The sequence below is a fragment of the Branchiostoma lanceolatum genome, chromosome 7 (genome assembly GCF_035083965.1).
Source record: "Branchiostoma lanceolatum isolate klBraLanc5 chromosome 7, klBraLanc5.hap2, whole genome shotgun sequence".
NCBI classification, from domain to species: Eukaryota; Metazoa; Chordata; class Leptocardii; order Amphioxiformes; family Branchiostomatidae; genus Branchiostoma; species Branchiostoma lanceolatum.
In genome coordinates, this window is record NC_089728.1 from 17,392,156 (window position 1) to 17,411,752 (window position 19,597).

Sequence of the window (19,597 nt, forward strand, 5' to 3'; positions counted from 1 at the left end):
TGAAAGAGCTTATAGCAGGTTGTTCCTTCTTCTAGATTTAACCCTTGATGAACACCGTCATGAAGGTCCAGAAGGTGCTGATCATAGGAGCAGGTTTTGTTGGTTCTTCCCTGGCGGCATCGCTCCAGAGTTCAGGAGTACAGGTGTGCTGTACACGGCGGCAGAAGGTGGAGGAGGGGACCGTCCAGAACGTAGAGGAGGGGACAGTCCAGAAGGGAGAGGAGGGGACCGTCCAGTTTGTGTTGGAGGATGAAGAAACCTGGAGGAATCTGCCAAAGGAGGTGGATGGGGTTGTCTGGACGTTACCGGCAAAGTAAGGGTCTGTTTGTATTGCATACCCAGTAAATCACCTCATAGTGAAACGCACCAGGGTTGTACTGAAGAGTACAGTAAAGAGGACCTGCGTTTGCAGACAGATTTATTTGATCCCCTCACACTGGAAAGGACACCCTGCTCTTTTCGATAAGTGTGGTGGGTTCTTTAATGTGCTCGAGGTGTGGCTGTCCTCAAACACGGAACTCCTCTAATATCAAAGGGAATTGCCCTTAACCAAAGCTAGCTATATAGGTACTCATTTTTAGTGAAGTACTGTAAGTAAATGCAGTGAAGTGCATGGTTTTTATTTCGCTCTAAGGGGAAAATAGGGTGTTCACTGTGGTTTTAAGCTGTTTGCGCCAGTGCTATAGCCACATACCGCTATAGAGACAAAAATGTTTGTGGTGGTTTTAAGTTCACGGTGAAACGATAGCTGCGAAAACTGCCAACATAAAGCCACCATGAACATTTCTTCATTTACAGAAGTACAAATGCTTTTGAGGTGTTTTAGTGAGATGTAACATTAGTCATCACATTTTTTGTTTTGTTATGGTGATCGGTAGTTATATTGTATTGCCATAGATTTAAGTTCATGGTGAAACGATAGCTGCGAAAACTGTCAACATAAAGCCACCATGAACATTTCTTCATTTACAGATTGAAGTACAAATGCTTTTGAGGTGTTTTAGTGAGATGTAACATTAGTCATTACATTTTTTTTTGTTATGGTGATCGTATATATTGTATTGCCATAGATGGTGAATTACTCATCACCCGATACCAAGATCCTATTTTTAGTGTTGTTATGATATTGCTGTTCAATAATGATCAACATCAGTACCATACTTCTATTTCTAGACCCTTGTCACAGGTGCAACGACTTCATGATGCTTACCTCCATTCCATCCTGGACGAGAAGAAACCAGTGATTGTATACGGCTCAACTAGCCGGTACCAAGTAGATGAAGCCCACCAGTGGGTAGATGAGAAGACAAAGAAGACACAGAAAGAAGATAGCAGGGAGGAGGGAGAGGATTTCTTACAGGAGAAGGGGGCCACTGTTCTGGTACTTGCAGGTATACACATTTTTGCTCATCATTCAATTCTTGTTTTCTCCATGAAAAATGGAGATATTGTTTTGGATGTGTCTGACTGTGTGTCTGTATGTTCGGAAGTTTGTAGTTAGCGTAACTTAAGAACCTCTATTAAAATGGACTATAATGATATTTGGTATGTGGGTCGGTGTTGGGAAGATGACGGTCATGGTCGAAATTTGGCTCTCTGGTATGTGACCTTGGTACAGCAACAGAAATTTTTGTATCTTTTGACCTGGATATGCTTAATGGTCTTGATTTTTTTGGTGGCAAATAGCTTTTGATATAAGGAAGAGAAGGTGTAGGTTTTGTCCTCCTAGCATCTTGTTCTGGAACTGCATGGGCATTTTTGTTGAAAGCTTTGAATTTTTAGGTGGACAACTGAACAAAGGAGCAACACAACTTTCAGCATGATACAGGCCACATGATACATGATATTATATATTTTCAGGGCTGTGGGGCGAGAGCAAGAATGGACAATCACGACACCCAAAATCTTGGTTTGAAAAGGGTTACATCAAAAATGTCAACAAGTTCCTAAACCTAGCACATGTTGATGACATCATCAAGGTGACAGAAGAAGTTATGAGAAGACATCCAGAGACAAGAGGTCAAGCTATCAATGTCTGTGATGGGAATCCCATGCTGTGGAGAGATATCATACTGGGGTGAGTATAGTCATGTATTGCAATTACTGTAAAATTAATGCAAAAATGTTCGTGGTCATTTTATGTTTGTGGTTTTTGCAGTTCTTCAGCGCACTTAAAACCACCGCAAACACTCCATTTTCTCCCTACTGGGAAATAAAAACCACACAAACTTAAATGTACTGTGTAACTCAGATTCGGGTTCAGGTCCGGATTCTGAAATATATTTTTTTCCAGGTACAATTAGAATTGGCAACATACAATTTGAAAAGTACATTGTATCATGCAAAATTATATAACACAATCATTAGTCAACACATAAGTTCAGTAATAACATTAAAACATGTTTTCATATTTTTCCCTCGCAAATTTCACGATCTAAGGAAGATTTAAGCTGGTTTAGAACAACAAAAAAAGGAATAAGCGAGATATATATTTTGCAAGTTAGGTCTTGTTTCTAGACATTTAGTTTTTTTTTTTTACTTGAACCTAAATGTTTTTAACAATGACATTTTGGCAGAATATACACTGTGACTGAAACAGGGCCATTATGATCATATCTCCTTTCTGGAGACTTGAAATTTGTGATTCATTATGAAAATGGTTCTTTGCAGATTTGGTTTGGAGCTTCCCCTGGAGACAGAGGACCAAACTGCAGCCTCCCCCAAGTCGTACATTTCCAAGCGCATCCAGAACAATCTGCTACAGAGCATCATGGGACAGGATTACAAGTTCCAGACAATTCTGGATTCCAAGAAATGATGTTGTGATGAGAGCTCAAGAAAGTCTTATCGTTCATGCTTAACAGGAAAATAATACGGAAAAGCAATAAGAATAGCATATTTTTGCAGTAAGGCATAATTTTGTCATTAGACCAATTTACCATAATTAGACTAGTCTAAGAGTGACCTCAATGAAAAGTGGCCTGCAGGCCGATTTGAGCTTCTCATGAATAAACAAAGCTTCAAAGAAACAAAGAAACAAAGTGGAGTCAAATAAAAATGTTGCTCCGTCTAACGTAGACTGTATTGCCTTTATTCCTTCTTGGTACTTAGAAATGTGGATGTATTACTTTTAATTCAGACTTTGTTCAGCAACACATTGTAGTTTCATACTAAGCTGATATTTTACTCAGACACAAGACCTTTATGTATATATAGTTTGGGTCAGAGAAATCTCTACCAACCTTATTATCTTCGCCGAGTACTTGTACTCGGAGAAGATTATGTTTTCGGTTGAAAAATCTGACAGTGTTGGGTGGGTCTGTATGTATGTCAGGAGCATAACTCAACAAAGCTTCAATGAATCTTTATGATTTTTGGTAGGTGTGTAGTGGTCGTGCAAAGGAAGGTCAAGTTCGAAAATGGTTCACCTTGCGTTTTTCAATGGTACTGCAGCGGACTTTGCATTTTTATGTGTTTGTATGTAGGCAAAAAAAGTGACGAAAACGTTGATGGATCTTAATGATTTTTTGCAGGTGTGTAGATGTTGTGGACACAGAGGTCAAGTTCAGAAATGATTCCCCTGGTATTTTCCGGTGGAACTGCAGCGGGCTTTGTGTGGATGTGTATTTGTATGTCGCCAGCATAACTCAAGAACCTGTTGATGGATGTGTATGACATTTAGTGGATGGGTAGGGTTTACAGGAAGGAAGGTCAAGTTCGATAATGGACTTTCTAGCGGGTACCTAAGGTACTGCAGCGGAACTTCAAAATTTAGGGGCATATTTTCTGAAAGTGCTATGGTCATAATTTTTGTGTGGTAGGTAGTTCATGTCACAGAAAGTAAGTTCTGTAAATTTGGGCCCCCTATCGGCTTTTTCAGAACTGCAGTGGGTGTTTTTGTTTTGACATAAACACGGCCATGAATAACTTGAGAAGGGGTCGCCAGATCGTCGTGATGTTTGGTATGTAGAGAGCTCAGATGGTGCTTTACATAATCAATGACTAATTATGCAAATCAGGAGATAATTTGCATAATTATTAAGGAAAGTTTGTTAACCCACTGCATTTCATTATGGGGCATGGGACAGTGTCAGGTCATGTTAACAGATGGCCTTGCATAAACGTACATGTAGGTCAAATAAATAAACAGATGGGGCACCCACTATTCTCCAAGCAGAGTTGCGGGTCCAGCTGTTTTTTAACGTGTTCAGTTCAGGCATTTTTGTTCAACACGGTTGGCGACATAACTAAAAGGGGACAAAATAGAAAGCCTGACAAAAACACCTAAAAACACGTCAAAAACCAGCCAGACCCAGTCCTCTGCTTGGAGAGTACACTGCACCAAAACTGCACCACTGCTAGGTGCGGAAAAGTCACATGTACTATGTCTTTCAAAATGTGTATACTTCTAGACTGGACTCATTCGCCCCATCATAACTTCCAAATGGCATGGTGCATGATCAAATATGCAGGGTGTGATAAGTATGTAAATATTAATCACTCTCCATGATAAGCCTTGATTATTTGGCGAAGATAATGTGTTCGTGGAACTCTAGTATTGATTATGCATCTATAACAACAACTGCATTAGATTGAATTGGACTGGAAGACTGAATAGTATTTTAGCATCCACGGACTGAATCAGGGCAATTTAGAACTATCGAGGCTAGAGGACAAAGGTCGTGTAACCGCAGTTGGCGCCTAGAGATTAAAGTTGTCATGAAAGTACGATTTGTCTTTGCTGAAAAGCGGAGCGGAATAATTTTTCATTGACAGAAAATGGGGTGCTGTTTCAGACTTGCTGCTACAGTGCAAGGTGGAAGAGGTGTCGGTTAAACATTTACCTAGCTATGATTCAGTCTGGAACTGGTAGGACAGCTTGAACCATACGTTACAGAGGAGAAAAGCATGTGCCGTATGGCGCATTAGTAAAAATAACTTTAACAGTTCGAATAGCCCCCATGTGAACTTCTCTCCCAAGTTGTCATGTTTAGCTTTTTCGTCCCTCCGTTCGCCTCATCTCGTAACGTCTTCATGGAAAATGATTTGACGCTCGCCTTTTTTGGGCAGTTTTGGACCATTCTGAGTTCCAATTCCATAGTCGGGGTACTTATTTTGGTCCCCATGTCGTGTATAGCAGGCAAACCGCAGTTGGCGCCTAGAGATCAAAGTTGTCATGAAAGTACGATTTGTCTTTGCTGAAAAGCGGAGCGGAATAATTTTTCATTGACAGAAAATGGGGTGCTGTTTCAGACTTGCTGCTACAGTGCAAGGTGGAAGAGGTGTCGGTTAAACATTTACCTAACTATGATTCAGTCTGGAACTGGTAGGACAGCTTGAACCATACGTTACAGAGGAGAAAAGCATGTGCCGTATGGTGCATACGTAAAAATAACTTTAACAGTTCGAATAGCCCCCATGTGAACTTCTCTCCCAAGTTGTCATGTTTAGCTTTTTCGTCCCTACATTCGCCTCATCTCGTAACGTCTTCATGGAAAATGATTTGACGCTCGCCTTTTTTGAGCAGTTTTGGACCATTCTGAGTTCCAATTCTATAGTAGGGGTCCTTATTTTGATCCCCATGTCGCGTATAGCAGGCAAACGGATTGGGGTGACAGTCACTAATATTCATAATGTAAGAAGTAGCTGACACATGACAAGATAACTAACACGACTTACCCGGCACAAGGCGTTAATGGTGTCGGATATCGTTTCTACTGTTGTCAAAACATTCGACTTTTTGTACGTTTGGTCCTTGCCATGGCCGTTGCCAAGAGAAAGCATGTATGCAATGCATTTGTGATGGTACTAGTTTTTTCACTACTAGTGTTGTTGTTTTTTGTGTTGTTGGTACGTAATGGATTACCGCACACTTCGGTCAATTATGCGCGCGGAATCCTAAACCGGTTACCATCATTATCTTCGCCGAGTACTTTAGTACTCGGGGTAGATTATGTTTTTGGTTGAGCCAGCTGTTTGGTGGGTCTGTATGTATGTCAAGAGCATAACTCAAGAAACCTTTGATGAATCTTTATGATTTTTGGTAGGTGTGTAGTGGTTGTGCAAAGGAAGGTCAAGTTCAAAAATGGTTTACCTTGCGTTTTTCAACAGTACTGCAGCAGACTTTTAATTTTTGTGCGTTTGTATGTAGGCGAAAAAAGTGACGGAAACGTTGATGGATCTTCATGATTTTTTGCAGGTGTGTAGATGTTGTGGAAACAGAGATCAAGTTCAAAAATGGTTCTCCTGGCATTTTCCGTCGGTACTGCAGCGGGCTTTGTGTGGATGTGTAATTCTTGTGGACAACATAACTCAAGAAGCTGTTGATGGATCTGTATGATAATGAGTGGATGGGTAGGGTTTACGGAAAGGAAGGTCAAGTTCGATAATGGGCCTTCTAGCGAGTACCTAAGGTACTGCAGCGGAGCTTCAAAATTTAGTGGCATATTTTCTGAAAGTGCTATGGTCATGATATTTGTATGGTAGATAGTTCACGCCACAAGAAGTAAGTTCTGTAAGTTTGGGCCCCCTAGCGGCTTGTTTAGAACGGCAGTGGGTGTTTTTGTTTTGACCTTCGACATGAATAACTTTAGAAGGGGTCGACAGGTGGTCGTGAAGTTTGGTATGTAGAGAGCTCAGATGGTGCTTTACACAATCGATGTATAATTATAGAAAACAGGAGCTAATCTGCATAATTAGTAAGGATAGTTTGTAAATCCAAGTACATTTTACAATGGGCCGTGTGACAGTGTTTTGCCGCTAACAGGTCAACAGAGGGCCTTGCCTAGAAGTATAAATAAACGAATTGGGCACATAAATAAACAGTTGGGACAGTCTCACTACACTCCAAGCAAATGTGTGGGTCCGGTTGGTTTTTAACGTGTTCAACCATGTGTTGGACACAAATGGCTGGAGACATAACGGAAAGGGGACAAAATAGAAAGCTTGACAAAAACACCTAAAAACATGTCAAAAACCAGCACTCCTCTGCTAAGAGGGTACACTGCACCAAAACTGCACTACTGCTAGGTATTACCTAGCACCGTATGAACAAGTCACATGTATGTCTTGCAAAATGTGTATGATATGGAGTAAAGATTTATTTTATTCATATATGTTGACCGTACCATCTAATCATAACTTTCAATATTTTTGATGACCAGTTATAACATATATCAGCACACTATACACATATACTAGTCCTGTACCACCAAATGATTTTTATCCCTATCTAGACTGGCCTCATTCTCCCCAAATCGTAACTTTCAAAACGGTATGGTGTATGATCAAATTTGCTGGGGGTGATAAGCATGTAAATATTAATCACTCTCCTTAATAAGCCTTGATTATTTAGCGAAGATAATGTGTTCGTGGAACTCTAGTTTACTCTATTGTTAGAGACCTCGCATTTCTGCACGGCGTATCGTCGCAATGTCGGATAACGAACTGAACGAAAACTTGTCTAACCTCGTCGACAAGTTAGCGCTACAAATCGACAAAACGCGGTACAAATGAGCCGATAGCTGCCTTTGTAAAGTCGTAGTTCCTAGAGGTAGGGGTCAATAACCTACACCCCAGAGCTTGTGTAAACACAGGCTAGATGCAAAAGAGAGAGGGGACTACAGTACAGTAGTGCGGAAGCACAAACACACACACAGATACACACACAGACACACACAAAACTATTTCTCAATTTTTCATTGAGATAATAATACTTTATCTTTTAGATGCAACTCACAGCGGTATTAATAATTTACCTTTAAGCTTTCTCATCATCAAAGTTGGTGGCAACAAACACGGCGTACTTATGCATAATAAAAATCTGTATACTCTTTGTTCCCTGTACCTGTAGGTGTGACATCGACCCAACCCTTGGGAGGGACACAACCCGTTCTACTGTACTTTTCCATCCAAGCATTCACCTTCCCAGACGTTGTCGATTCCGATCTGGTAAAGTCCTTTGGCCGAGAAAGGTTGCTATGGTGGTGGATAATATGAGGTGGTCATGAGACTGATATGATAGGTGTATGAACCGTGGAAGGTTTGGTTTGGTGGTGGCCTAAAAGAGGAGGTTGCAGAGAGGTGATGATTAAGCAAGGATTTTGCAGCAAAACTTTATCATGCAATGCCTTTTTTTGTAAGTGCTTGCTTCTGTTGATCATTCTACAACCTGAGGCAGTACATTCGCACCCATTTTCCTTGTTTCATACTTTTGTGCTAGCCTCAGCGCCCCAGAGACCTCTCCTAGATCCTGTAAACTACCTAAAATGTGCAAACTACCATGATATCCATAGCGATAATGCACAACAAGGCAGTGAATGACATTGAATATTTAAGTACAGTGTACCTGGCCAATGCCTTAGTTTACCTACCTCTCTATATTTCAGGTGTATCTGCATTGTACCATGGTGGTCTGCCTGAAGGATGACCTGAACTCCCCGTGCAGGGAGGGCTGCATCCCCGCCAGGCGCCGCAGAGGCCGGGCCCGACGCAACAGCAGCAACGACCTCCCGGAGTCTGTCACTCAAGGGCCACTCAGGATGCTTAGTGGCCAAGAAACAGGTAGATGACACTTTCTAATTTGCATGTCTCTTCTTAAGTGATGGTGATCTGATGGGTGCTGCATGCAAGGGTTTGGTTAACTGTTCAAGGAATAAATTATGTTTTTGTTTGTTTTTCAGGGTTGGAAAACTACGCCTTTCAGGTGTTTGGGAATGACTAGACCGCTGGTTGCTGCCGGGCCTGAGTAGACATATTGCTCCATTGGGCCTCAATGCGTAGAATGTGTATAATGACCGTACTATAGCGTCTCATATAGCAATGTTATTTAACCTTCTACCCATGCCCAAATACCTAACAACCAATGCAAAATGGGCTTAAAGTAACATCAGAGAGGAGAAGATTAATCCTCCCTTAATAATACCTATCAGCTCTTGAACTATGCAAAGCTATATACTGTTGGCAAACCGTTTGTGAGAGAGGTTTGTTATGACCTGACATAGTGAAGGAAAGAGCCTGATTCCATCATGACATATTATTTAGCCGGAATCACCTATCACTTAATCTCTGCGTTTGTTTTTAAATCATACATATGCAGGCACATATTAATCATATCATAAAGTAGATAGGAGAGCTGACAACAGTGTAACTAGAAAGTATAACTTATTTGTGTGGATTTGCGTGTACTACTGATACAATTTAACTAAGAATAGAATCTTCCAATTTAAAGCATATCTTATATTACCAGATGTGGTAAGTAACAGAAGCACAGACCACTACACCACAGGGACTATGCTGACATTGAATATCAAACGTAATGACTCATTTGTTGTATGGCACCGTCCCCTATAGACAGTAGGGCCTACTGAGCAAAAGTTAGATGTTGTCAGCCAGTAAAAAAAAACTCATATATATATATATATATTCGTATATGATAATACCATAAAAAATACCATTCCTGCAGAACACAATGTGACAGGCATAGTGGCCAACATGGAGGAAACGCAATTACGAAATTCATTCAAAACGCAAATCCTTAAACCTACAAGATTTACAGAAATCTGAAGTTTAAGACTAATTCTAACCATTCTAAAAGTGTGAATACAATCTTGATTTTTTCAGGCCTCTAAAATGAAACGTAAGACGTAAGACCTGAATTTGCATAAAACGAAACAAAAAACTAAACCCAAGGTATCTTTAAGATATGGTATTTGATATACATTCAATTTCTAACCGATGGTAACCCCTGGCCCTCACAATTAATAATTTTGGTAGTTTTGTTTTCTTGTTAACCTTTGAAATGAGAAATTTTGTCGCAGTGAACTCGTGCATTAAGCCATTGTACCTGTAAACAACCATTATTCTGTAACGTAAGGAACAGCGCTGTAAATGAAATGACAACATCTGGGAAAAAGCTGTTAAAAAGCCTCTGAATGGTTGATACACATTGTGGATTAGGTCATTTTATTACACTTATTACCGGTAATGCGAACTATCTAAAGAAAATTAAAACATTTCTTCTGTTCCACCCCTCCCACATTCATCCCATTTTCCCTAATACCCTCCCTCTTTTGCCTCTCTTTTTCCACCCAACCATCCCCTCCCTCTTACTCGTACTTTTTGCATATCTTAAATGTTTTTATCATCTCTTTTTTTCTCTTCGACAAATATGCAAGACAAGTAGTATAGTTTTGTATTTATTAGATATAAGAAGAAAGATATATTAAGCTTTTCAATCGATCTTGGTGTAGCAGTAGAAATGCACCATTTGTTTAGGTGTTTTATTATCTGTATTATTACGCTTTGGCTTACATGTGAAACTACAAATAATAGTTACATATCTCACAGCACCTATGAGTAGTTAAGTGTTGTATCTTATATGGAAACTATATTGGAATTTTAGTAGATGCAAACTTGAGGCAGGTGATTTCCTTTTCTCAACAATTAGCTTTGCCTAGTTGATATCATGGTGTATGCAGTAGAAATGCAGCATTTGTAAAAGTAGAGAAGTTATGACATTATCAATTACTTCATACAGCATACATTTAGAAATTTTCTTATGGTGCACTAGCAGGTGAGAGGCAATGTTACATGTAGATGAAGATATTGCTTATTCAAGTAGTAAAGCTCGGACCAAAGAAGTTTGTGCAAACAAGTAAAGAAGTGAACATCAGGCAATTTTGAGATTACATACGTACAGCTGTATGTGCTGAACGTTAAAATCATGGTTTGACTGTACTGAAATGACTGAATTGTACAATTTCTTCAGTTAAAGAATTGCATTGTATACTCACATAATTTTTATTTTCTAAGTTCTTCTGCAGGTTTGATACAAATCAATGTGTCAGTGTTATTCGTGTGTTTGGCTGCTTTATTTTATACAGACTAGCCCCCCTCCCCACCATGCTCCTTTTACTATCATACAGCCCTAGTAAGGCCCTCCCTTCCCATGGCTACTGTACGGACCGAAGCAGGTAGGTAGCAAACACAACACACAACCACCCACCACAGCAACACCCTCTCCCCCAACCCATGGCTACTTGACAAACCTAGCTTGGCGGACAAAATTAGACGCCAATCACCCCAGGGCTACTGTATGAACATAGACAAACACCCCTACCCCACCACCCCTACACCCATGCCTAACGTACAGACCTAGCTAGGCAAAAACACCCCCTCCCCCATGAGTACTAGGGAAACAACCCTTACCTACTGTGCGTATCTAAACAGACAGGCACGCACAACCGAGCAAGTGCCCACCTGGTTAGGCAAACAAACCCTTCAACAGGCCTACTGTACGATTGGCTAGTTGGGCAGACAACCCCCTTCCCCCATGATTACAGCTTGACCCGAGCCAAGATTATTGGTATAATCACTTAGCCGTTCTTAAGTTTATCTGTGCAGTCTAAATCGTGCTTTTGAAATGAACAATGTTTCCGTACGGCGTATACTAGCATTAGCCAGCTCTTGAAGAGGACATATCTATTGTGTACTTTTTATCTATATCAAATATGACGCACACTTGAATACATACACACAAGGACTACCACAGACACACACACACACATGGACACAAGCAACACACACATTGACGCTTAATACACCTGGAAGAACACACAAAGTGACACAGACTAAAACACAGACACGCAGAGGGACACACACATAAACACACATAATGACACAACGACACACAGTTAAACACACATGCAGCCATAAGGGCACATTCACACACACACACACACCCCACACACACACGCACATACATACATACACACACACACGCACACACACACCACCACCACCCCTAAAATAGTCCCCCCCCCCCCAATCGTCCGATAGAGGTGCCCGTTAGTAGTAGCATTCTCTATCGCCTCCCTTTGATATCCGCAACATATGGTCCACTGCTCACCAAATCAGGTGTTCTATCTGCATAACGTGACGTCACAGAAGCAGTGGATTGCTCCTTTCTTGGCAAAGACTGGAGTTGATCAGTCAAACATTTGGGTAAGTCCAACTTTTTCTTCACAATTGCAGTTCAACTTTGATTTAGAGTGACTTATACCTAGTACACAGATGAACTTTTAAGTGATCATGAAACATTAAGTATGCAAACAAGGGCCTCGATTGAATAAATGATAATAAAATGCTAGAATAGCCTTATTTGTCAATATAATACTTCCATACTTTGACCTGAACAGCTTGTGTTGTTTATATTTTGTCTGAAATGCAGAGCTTTAGACAAGGTTTAAATGGGACAAGTGTTTGATACTCATCGGTGAAATAAAATCTGTCAACTCATGTTGTTTACAGCGTTAGTCTGTACACAAGCATGCTAACTTTAAGAAAGCAGTGTTCGCAGTCAGCGGAATATTGACAGTGTTTCTAAACTTAAGGTTTTATCGCAGAGGGTACTCTGGTACGCCTGTTTACTATGGATCTACGAATATTCGTATTTTCACGTTCTTGGTATTTGCAGTTACTACTTCATCGTCAAATTATCATATCTGAAAACAAGCGCAAGCAGACTATACTTTTGGATCTATGATTTTAGATCATAAGGTTCTAGGATCCTACCAATTCTTGAATTTCATCGTAGCGCATAACTTAATTGTTTTACCGACCCGCTACGTGCCCTAGGCTGGGGCAGAAGAAGTAGTTCTATAATAGCAAAAGAATGACACTTGTTCGTAGTATATCTTGTAATATTCGCGGTTTGCCGCCGATTAATCACATTTGCAAACAAATGCCGACATTTCTTTTTTTGTTGGTTATATTGATTATGCATCTATAACAACAACTGCATTAGATTGAATTGGACTGGAAGACTGAAATGTATTTTAGCATCCACGGACTGAATCAGGGCAATTTAGAACTATCGAGGCTAGAGGACAAAGGTCGTGTAACCGCAGTTATATTGGCGCCTAGAGATTAAAGTTGTCATGAAAGTACGATTTGTCTTTGCTGAAAGCGGAGCGGAACTATTTTTCATTGACAGAAAATGGGGTGCTGTTTCAGACTTGCTGCTACAGTGCAAGGTGGAAGAGGTGTCGGTTAAACATTTACCTAACTATGATTCAGTCTGGAACTGGTAGGATAACTTGAACCATACTTTATAAGGCTACACCAAGTCATTTTTATGGATGACGTCCGCGCGCGCATTGATTTTGGTCTGTTCCAAGAAAAAAACAAGAAATTCCGCTTCCTGTAAATATGACCAAAGAGTTACGACTGCGCCGCGAATCAATGGGATATGGAAAGAAACAGGACAGGACAACAACTGCTGTTCAGCTTCTAATGATTTAATCAAATTATTGCTGATAAAAGAATTGTTAGTTGTTACACTGTGTTCTCTCATTCAATTTGTATCCTAACATGTGTTGTTCACTATTATATTTCAAAACTAGGCATCTTGTTTTTTTCGGCCCTTCTTGTTTTTTTTTCGCGCTCTCGCATTAGATTTAGGGTCTCCAAAGGACGTCATCCATAAAAATTACTTGGTGTAGCCTAAGGGAGAAAAGCATATGCCGTATGGCGCATTAGTAAAAATAACTTTAACAGTTCGAATAGCCCCCATGTGAACTTCTCTCCCAAGTTGTCATGTTTAGCTTTTTCGTCCCTACGTTCGCCTCATCTAGTAACGTCTTCATGGAAAATGATTTGACGCTCGCCTTTTTTGAGCAGTTTTGGACCATTCTGAGTTCCAATTCCATAGTCGGGGTACCTATTTTGGTCCCCATGTCGTGTATAGCAGGTAAACTGATTGGGGTGACAGTCACTAATATTCATAAGGTAAGAAGTAGCTGACACATGACAAGATAATTAACACGACTTACCGGACACAAGGCGTTCATGGTGTCGGGTATCGTTTCTACAGTTGTCAAAACATTCGGGGTTTTGTACGTTTGGTCCTTGCCCTGGCCGTTGCCAAGAGAAAGCATGTATTTGTAGCAATGTATTTGTGATGGTACTAGTTTTTTTTCACTGCTAGTGTATTTTTGTGTTGTTGGTACGTAATGCAGTCTGGGTCTCGCGTGTGTTGATGGACAAGGGCGGTCTTCATTGCCTATTTCGTTGATAGCGATCGTATGGGAGGTCCTGGACGGGTCATGGGACGCGTCGGTACCATAAAGAAATGCAAGCCCGTCATAAGTCATTTGTCTGTGCTGAAAAGTGGAGCGGCACAGTTTTTGATTGACAGAAAGGGGAGGGTTGTTGTTGATAACGCTACGTGTATACAGTGCAAGGTAGAAGAGGTGTCGGTTAAATCTTTACCTACTATTTAGTCTGGACCGGGTAGGACGGCTCGAAAACACTTTACAAGGGAGAAGATTATTTACCGTATGAGGGACATATGCGTAACAATTGCTTTAACTGTCAGAGCAAAAAAGTCTAGCCCGTAATGGAGAATACTTGTTCTAGACTGGAAGCACATTGCCCCTGGGTTTATAAGTAGGAAGCCCCTCTGGGCAAAACCAAATTATAACGGTCGCCACGTCCGGCCTAAATTCTTATTTTTTCCTGTTCAGCCTTTTCGCCCATACATTCCCCACATCTCTTAACAGCTCAGGAAAAATGATTGGATATCCGACTCGCTTTTAATTAGTCTGGGCAAGTGTTGGACTTTTCAGGTCCAATTTTACACTCGGGGTATATATATCTTGGTCGCCATTTCGCTATTTCGCGTATAACAAATAGTGTGACAGTTGGTAGATGGTACATGACAAGATAACTAACACCACATAATGGACACAGGGCGTTTTCTGGGATCGAGTATCGCTTCAACTGTTGTCAAAACATTCGGGCTTTGTATTTTAGGTTATTACCATTGGGGTTTGCGGAAAAGGCTGGGCTGTCTACCTGGCCTGTCTGGCTAGCCTGTCTACCTGGGCTGTCTACCACGTCAGGCTACTCAGAAACCCCCATTCATATCCCCACTAATTGTGAGGCTCCAGTGCAGTGGCGCCCCCTAGCGGATTAAAAAAAATCACACCCATTACAGTGGGCGCGGTACCGATCGTCATTCGAAACCGCGATTTTTGTCCCCTCTTCTTGATTCCTACAAACTTAACATTAATTGTAACATCGTCTGAAACCAAACCAGGTGTTCCCTTCTCATGGTTCTATCGTCATTTTTGTACGTTATCCAAAGGAACTCTCAAAAACGTGGACGTCCATGGGAGAAGAGCGAGGACGAGGAACGCCCTACTGCATCAGAGGCCACACCACCCCACCTGACACCACCCGAAGAATTCTGGTGTTCGGGAGGCGAAGTATGAAAAAGTCTGGGGCCAGATCAACGTGCGAGGGGGGTGGAAGGATGAGCGATATCTGCGGCGAAAACCCACCGGATGCTGGACGACGAATTCCATATCGCCCATCGCGACGTAATGCCCAAGTGTGCGCTAGACATGATCATGAGTTTCTATCCTAACCCACGCGGCAGGGACATAAATGGACTTGAACTCAAGTTGAAGCCGGAAGGTTAATCAATCTCAAGCTCAGATTAATCTCACCCCAGTTATAATGTACGTGTATAGTGTACTGGTTCTTTTAGCACTGACACCACGTAACGTATATCATTTAGAGTTCATTTTGAAAAATAAAACATTTGCACTTGTATCTGATGTAGCATTTTCTTCCCTCCCCGCTCTCTGTTAGAAAAAAAAATCACGTCTGCCAGCCTGGACAGAGGAAATCGTTCTGTGCCAGGTTGGCTTGCAGGCGAAACATGATACGGCCGGCCCGGCTTGCACGCGCTGGCAGAATGTTTTGAAACACAGCGGGGCTAGCGATCGTCCCAGGCGTCTGGAAGCAATTATTTTTTTAAACCTTTGCCGGTATACCAGTGTTGTTATGTACGTAAATCAGCTATTATACGTCAGGGTGTGCCATTTAGGGTATGACATTGATCAAAACTTGATGAGGAATACTTCAGACATCGTTATACCAAAAACTGGCCGAAAGAGATTAGAAACAGAACGTATAATAGTTGAAAATTGTATCAAATATCCATTTATCGATAAATAGATATACAATAGATACATGATAATCGTTGCAAAACATGTTTATCTTCCAAAAGCCAAACAAATGAATAAAATAAATAAGACAAAGATAGAGTGTGGAGCAGGAGAACCAGTTGTCCAGCCGGTGTAATGCATGGCGGTGTATTACAGGGACTATCATGTAACAGTGATAGCATCACACCAACTGCTCAGCCTATGGGATCCTATGGGTCATGACCTTTTAGTCTTTTAGCCTAGTGGTTCGGGTGCGTGTGAGATTGTGATCCGGAGCCCGTGTTGCGTCCTTTCCTTTGTTACATCGGGGTAGGGTTCTGTGTAACATTGTCCTGGTGCCTGGCTTGATTACAAACAATGAAACTGCTGTATCATATTGTTTCAAAGCAGACGATCCTTTTTCTCTGGTTAATGATTAAATCTTTGGTAACATGAAGCGAAAGTGTCAGTCATTTTTACCAAGGAGGTTACCTCCTTGTTTTTACTCTGTCAACATCCGCCGACAGCCACGTGGTCCACCCCGCCTACAGCCGGCCGGCCCGACCGTAAGACACGTGGTTCCTTTGTTTATCCAAACTGTCAGTATCGCCGTGTTCGCAACTTCACCCTGTCCCACAACTTACGAAATGACAGTTACACAAGTTAGCCTATACGGGAAGTCAAAGTAGACTGGGAGACCCCGGTTGGAGCTGGGAGGCTGTAGGTAACGTTACTAGCTATAGCCGTACTACCCTCCCCAATGTCTATTGAAACAGCGCCCTCCAGTGAAGCATGGAGTGAAGCACATCGTTCCATGAGTGAAGCAAGCTTGAAGAACATGGTCACAAGATGTAAGATGGCGATCGAAAGCTCCGAGCGACATCAGTGACTTTTGAGAGTTCCTTTGGATAACATACTAAAAAGGCGATAGAATCATGAGAAGGGAACGCCATGTTTGGTTTCAGACGATGTTGCAATTAGTATAAACTTTGTAGGAATCAAGAAGAGGGGACGAAAATCGCGATTTCGAATGACGAATGCTTTACTGCAACCCAATGGGTGTGGTTTTAAAACATTCCGCTAGGGGGCGCTAGCGGGTGCGGCTATACTGGTACGTAACAATTTGTGGGGATATGAATGGGGGTTTCTAAGTGGCCTGACGTGGTAGACAGCCCAGGTAGACAGGCCAGCCAGACAGGCCAGGTAGACAGCCCAGCTTTTTCCGCAAACCCATTACCATTGCCGTTGCCAAGAGAAAGCATGTATTTGTAGCAATGTATTTGGGGAGGTTCTAGTTATTTTGCTGTCAGTGTCTTTTTGTGTTTTTGGTACATAATGTAGTCTTTGTCCTGCTGTTGATGATGGACAAACATTGTGTACACTATGATGTGCCCGTAGGGTTGTGGTTTAAGTGCGAGCAACGTTTCCCACGAGAAAACTACGATTCTGCGACGAGACACGGTCTTTGGAGGCATATTTCAAATTCAACTAGAGTTCCACGACCTCATACCTTCGCCGACTGATGTTAGCCTTTTCGAGTGAATGCTTATCACTCAGTATGTAAATAACGTCCTCGATTGCATGAATTTCAAGTGATCCTGTTCTCTACACAAAACACAGCATTAAAGTAAAATCTTAGAAAAGAGGGCCATTGTAGCATTTCCTCATATATTATGTAAATGAGGCCATCATGATTTATGTCTGATAACGTCCACATTTGATTATCTCCCAAACGCCACAAGAATGAAATCCCATCATTTACCACTCTGGAATTATAGTATTTTGTCATAAATTATGCAAATTAGGTATTCGTTTGCATAATTGATATCTATCAATATTCCTCTCTTTCTCAGTTACATGTCACGTGTTTGACTACAATGGAATGCAAGGGTTTGTATACTTTTTCACATCACAGATCCTGATATGCATGATTCTTATACGATCATGTAAATCATCACTCAAACTATGTACATCCCTACTAATCATGACGATCCGTCATCACCTTCTTACTAGTATTCTCTTTCAAAGTTTAAAACAAACCCATACCTATACCTACACGAGTTCTCCCAAGAGTTATAAAAATAATCACTGTAAGAATATTTTTGCTTAACTGGTATCATAACTTTTATCTTTACTACAGAAAATAAGGCAATTTGTTGGCAATGTATTTGCTTCAATTATGCCCTTATTTTCAAAGTCGACATATCAATCAGTTTTTATCCAACCTATACCTTCCAACAGGGAGAGCGTTAGATCGTAAGGCTGCCCGTGTGACCTCCCTGACCCCAAAACAGAGCCCTGCACCAGGCAAGTACTAGTAAAGTATCACATGTGTCCTCCAGGGACGTCTCACAGGGAGCCTTCGCTGGTTAACTAGGTCACCTGTCAGTGCAATTTAACCTGAATATATAGTCTTAAAAATAGCAAATTGAAAGGGAATTGTAGACATTTCCTTATAAATTATGTTAATGAGGCCTTGTCATGCATGATTTTTGTCTGATATTGTTCACCTTTACTTAGCTTCCTAATGATACAAGAATGAAATTCAAATCATTTACTATTGTGGTATTTTCAATTAGTATTTTCTCATTAATTATGCAAAATAGGTAGCTATTAGCATTATTGGTATCTATCGATACCTCTCTCTTTTTCAGCTATATATGTCACATGTTTGAGAGTCCTATTTTGAAAGGCAGCAGATTTATAAACTTTCCTTGCTAATTATGCAAATTAGCTCCTGATTTGCATAATGAATATTCAATTATGTAAATCATTAATCTAGCTATCTACATACCATAAATCAAGACGATCCGTTGACCATAAGTCTAGTTATTCATGTCCAAAGGTCAAAACAAATAAATTAAAAACACCCGCTGCAGCTCCAAACAAGCCGCTAGAGGGCCCAAACGTGCACAACTTACTTCATGTGGCATGGACTATCTACCACACAAAAATCATGACCGTAGCACTTGCAGAAAATTCGACCTCAAACTTTGAAGCTACACTGCAGTACCCAAAGTACCCGCTAGGAGGCCCATCATCGAACTTGACCTTCCCCTTTAATAAATCTACCTATTCACTAAATATCATGCACAACCATCAACAGCTTCTCTAGTCATCCTGTCAACAAACAAATACGCATACATAAACAGCCCACTGCAGTACCGCAGGAAAATGCCAGGTGACCCATTTTTGAACTTGAGCTTTGTTTTCACAATCTCTACGTACCCACCAAAAATCATGCAGATCCATCATCAATACGTCGAGTTATGTTGTCTACATACAAACACACTAACAAAAAAAGTCCACTGGAGCACTTTAGGAAAACGCCAGGTTAACCATTTTCGAACTTGACCTTCGTTCCCACAACCGCCACTTACCTACCAAAAATCAGGAAGATCCGTCAAAGTTCTCTCGACTTATGATCTCGACATACATACGGACCCACTTTACAGCTGGCGTAACCGATAACATAACCTTACCGCGAATGCATACATTCCCGGCAAAGGTAAATATCTGTTTTGGCAATCAACTTCAAAGAATGAAAATGAAAAATTTTCAGTAATTGCATCATATACTAAATTTAGGGGCACATTTTCCGA

The 19,597-nt window shown here is 41.0% G+C and overlaps 1 protein-coding gene and 1 long non-coding RNA gene across 5 annotated transcripts in view; both read left to right on the top strand.

The window, feature by feature from the left end:
• LOC136437958 (uncharacterized) overlaps positions 1-19,597 on the top strand; it is a 26,259-nt gene continuing 6,662 nt past the window's right edge. Inside the window, exons 1-4 of one of the 3 annotated variants that reach the window (XM_066432560.1) lie at positions 1-313; positions 1,174-1,391; positions 1,861-2,077; positions 2,671-3,077. In XM_066432560.1, coding sequence (XP_066288657.1) covers positions 48-313; positions 1,174-1,391; positions 1,861-2,077; positions 2,671-2,818 — 849 coding nt within the window. In that variant the 5' untranslated portion in view covers positions 1-47 and the 3' untranslated portion in view covers positions 2,819-3,077. Of the gene's footprint in view, positions 314-1,173; positions 1,392-1,860; positions 2,078-2,670; positions 3,078-19,597 lie in introns of those variants that run through there. The other 2 variants (XM_066432561.1, XM_066432559.1) reach the window with 2 other exon arrangements.
• LOC136437956 (uncharacterized) lies at positions 7,389-9,228 on the top strand. 2 transcript variants are annotated; one of them, XR_010756355.1, is made up of 3 exons: positions 7,389-7,950; positions 8,388-8,562; positions 8,682-9,228. It is a non-coding gene; the product is annotated as an uncharacterized lncRNA (long non-coding RNA). The 2 variants fall into 2 exon arrangements; XR_010756354.1 differs by lacking the exon at positions 7,389-7,950 and adding an exon at positions 7,964-8,082.